Source organism: Cyprinodon variegatus, unplaced genomic scaffold (genome assembly GCF_000732505.1).
Source record: "Cyprinodon variegatus isolate N-32 unplaced genomic scaffold, C_variegatus-1.0 Scaffold63, whole genome shotgun sequence".
NCBI lineage: Eukaryota > Metazoa > Chordata > Actinopteri > Cyprinodontiformes > Cyprinodontidae > Cyprinodon > Cyprinodon variegatus.
In genome coordinates, this window is record NW_015150516.1 from 1,521,473 (window position 1) to 1,524,325 (window position 2,853).

At 40.9% G+C, this 2,853-nt stretch overlaps 1 protein-coding gene across 2 annotated transcripts in view; it reads left to right on the top strand.

Moving 5' to 3' along the window:
* The window catches only part of acvr2a (activin A receptor type IIA), a 63,968-nt gene that overhangs the window by 27,241 nt on the left and 33,874 nt on the right, over positions 1-2,853 (top strand). For both annotated transcript variants that reach the window (XM_015371699.1, XM_015371700.1), the window contains exon 3: positions 1,957-2,090. In XM_015371699.1, the coding sequence (XP_015227185.1) occupies positions 1,957-2,090 (134 nt within the window). The remainder of the gene's footprint in view (positions 1-1,956; positions 2,091-2,853) is intronic.

Below are 2,853 nucleotides of genomic sequence, written 5' to 3' on the forward strand. Positions count from 1 at the left end.
ATCACTTATCTGGTTCACAGTTTAGTTCCTGATTGTTGGAATCATCATTTTTAACAAATTCAAGGTTGGTGTCATCATTGCCTGACATTATCCCAATTTATTCTGTAGCAGAGGCATAAAGAGTGGGAGGAAGAGTCACTGAAACATCTTTATCAAAGAATAACTTAATCCAGCGCTCCCTAGTGGTTTGTACCACAGATGCAGGCAAATTAAAAACATTTGTAGAGCAGCTGACGTGAACACGGTGTTTGGTCATACTTCCACGATGTAAACATAGGAGACAGGCCAAAATCTCAGTTTGTGGCGAGCTCTCCCCTTTTTAAAAACGGACAACCTCTCAGAAAAACTTCTTAAGCTAATGGCTGAAGCCCCCTCAGAACATCAAGGGCAGATTATAATTCTGCATCCGCACACATCAAAGGTCGCTTGGTTCTAATCACAATCAAGTTTTGCTGGTATGCTTCGGCACCGTCTGTCTGGAATTTCTATGGACGCACAGCAGTTTCCCGCCAAACCTACCTACCTTATACAGGTTACCTTTCTGTTACAGCACCATAGGTTTTGGGCTATTTTAACCTAAATTGACAAAAACAAGTTCTGTCTTTTATTGGATTGTTGATAAGACTATAGATAATAGCTCTACACAAAGAAAAACAGATATCTGAAAGGCATTTGGGAGGAATAATGTGTAGAAAAGGATCAGCTCATATAAATGGTGCATATTTAAGCCTTTCTGTCTGATTTCTGCAGTATTCTTTACTGTTTTGACAAAAACTTCACTTTAAGTCGCCGTTCATCAGCTGTAAATGGATGTTTTTTCAGGCCTTCCATTTCTTTTGTCCGCCAGTTATTCAACTTCTTCCATTTTTAAGCTCACACTCAACAGTTGGCTGTCTTTGTTTGCTACATAAGCTGACCTGAAGAGCAGTGAAAAAGCAGCAAGAAGCATAAAGAAAACTACTTTGAAAGACCTTCATTTAACCTGGTGCAGGGGTTTTGAACAGTATAGATCAGCTTTTATAAAATCCAAGGTCTAGATATGTATGGAAAGTGTTTCTTTCTTTATTATCTAAAACATGAAAAGAAAGTTTCTTTAGTCTCAAACTCATAGAACAGATATTGTCTTGGGTAATTGCTGAGTTGCTACTAAAATAAAGCACTTTTGCCCTCTTAGATGACGGTCGTGACTGTAAGCTTGAGTTCAGGCGCTCTGATCATCATCTCAGTGTAGAGCCAGGTGTCTCTGGCTTTACATTTATCACCTACAGAAATCTCTCTATCAACAAGACAAAGCCAGCACGCCATGACTCACGGTGAACTCCAAACCCCTTTAAAATCACCTTGAGCACTTTGTTTTATGGCCCAGATTGCTTTCCATGGGATTGACTTGCACAAGGCCATGTTTTAATCACTGCAGCTGACATAAATGAAAAGCTTTCCTCTTGAAACTGATTCAACTTCTAAAAGGTCTTTAAAAAAACAGCCTCTAATGAAGTGTGTCCTCATGGTTTCCTGCTCACTAGAACATGAAGTTGATATCAGGAGCTCGTTTCAGGCAGTTTGTGTTTTCCTTTGATTGCCAAATGATAAAGTTGCAGTCGGATCTGCAGCCCGCTCCATTCGGGTACCTCTGTTCAGACGGCGCCGGCTGGACTCCCTGGAGAGTGCAGAGCAAGTCGAGGGCGGCTGCCACTTCCTTTGGCTTTTATCTGATGACTCTGAGAGAGTGAAATGGAGAGTGTGTGCATATTGGCTCACGTAGGAGTTATTTAATAAATGTTATGTTTCATTGTCCTCTGTGGCTGTCAGGGAAGAAAAAGAAGAGAAAGGAGTGTGTATCGGTGTACGTTCACGCCTTCTGCACAACTCATCTTTTATGCTTGATGCACTTTGAATAATAAGTGCAGAATGGAGGGGGCTGTGTGTTTCTAAATCCCACCTTAATGTCCTCTGCAGAAGCGAGTGTGTGGAGAGGAAGGTGAGCCCCGAGGTGTTCTTCTGCTGCTGTGAAGGCAACATGTGCAACGAGAAGTTAATGTACGTCCCAGATACGCAGGCGCCCAACGACACCGGCCATTCCACCGCCTACAGTAAGTACAGATCGGTTTGTAATGTCTACTGAAGTGGAAATAAACCAAAGCATATGCAGATTGATTAGATATCCACATGCAGATCGTACTCTGGGTTTGTTTAGCCGGGGAATTGTCCAGAAATGTGTGGGTTTTGTTGATTTTATTTGAACCTATCATATTCTAGGTTGGAAAATTTAGACGTTAAACTACGTCAGTGGTTTTTAGAGCATAACGTGCAGACTTTAGGCTTTGGCATGCTTCCTCCAGATGGTTAAAATTAGCTTCCTGCTGGGTTGCTGTGGAGTTGAGGATTTGAAGAAGGCCCACAGCATGATGCTGCCTCTTACGATTGTATTCAAACTACAGTCAACTAGCTTTAACATATAGCCTGATAAACCAGACTAAATGTGAGATTAAATGTGTAATTTAGTCCGGCCCAAATGAATGAGACATCGGAACATTGTTCATGAGAACAACCCATTGTTTTTCATTGTATCATCATAAATAGGATTATTTTCATTAGGATTTATTTTTGTAAAGTAAATAAAACATTAAAATTGACCCTTTTGTTTTGTTTTTGTTTTTTAAATAACGGCTCGCCATTATTGCTTCCGTCCCGATAGCGGAACCAATAAAAGCGTTGTTGCGGCCGGGACATTTGGGAGATGCACCATTAACTTTTTGTCTGGAAAATATGAGCAAATGTAAATGTAACTGGCTCCAGCCAAGAGTTTTCTCCATGGCTAAAACCAGGGAACATACATGAGGTACAGTGGATTTT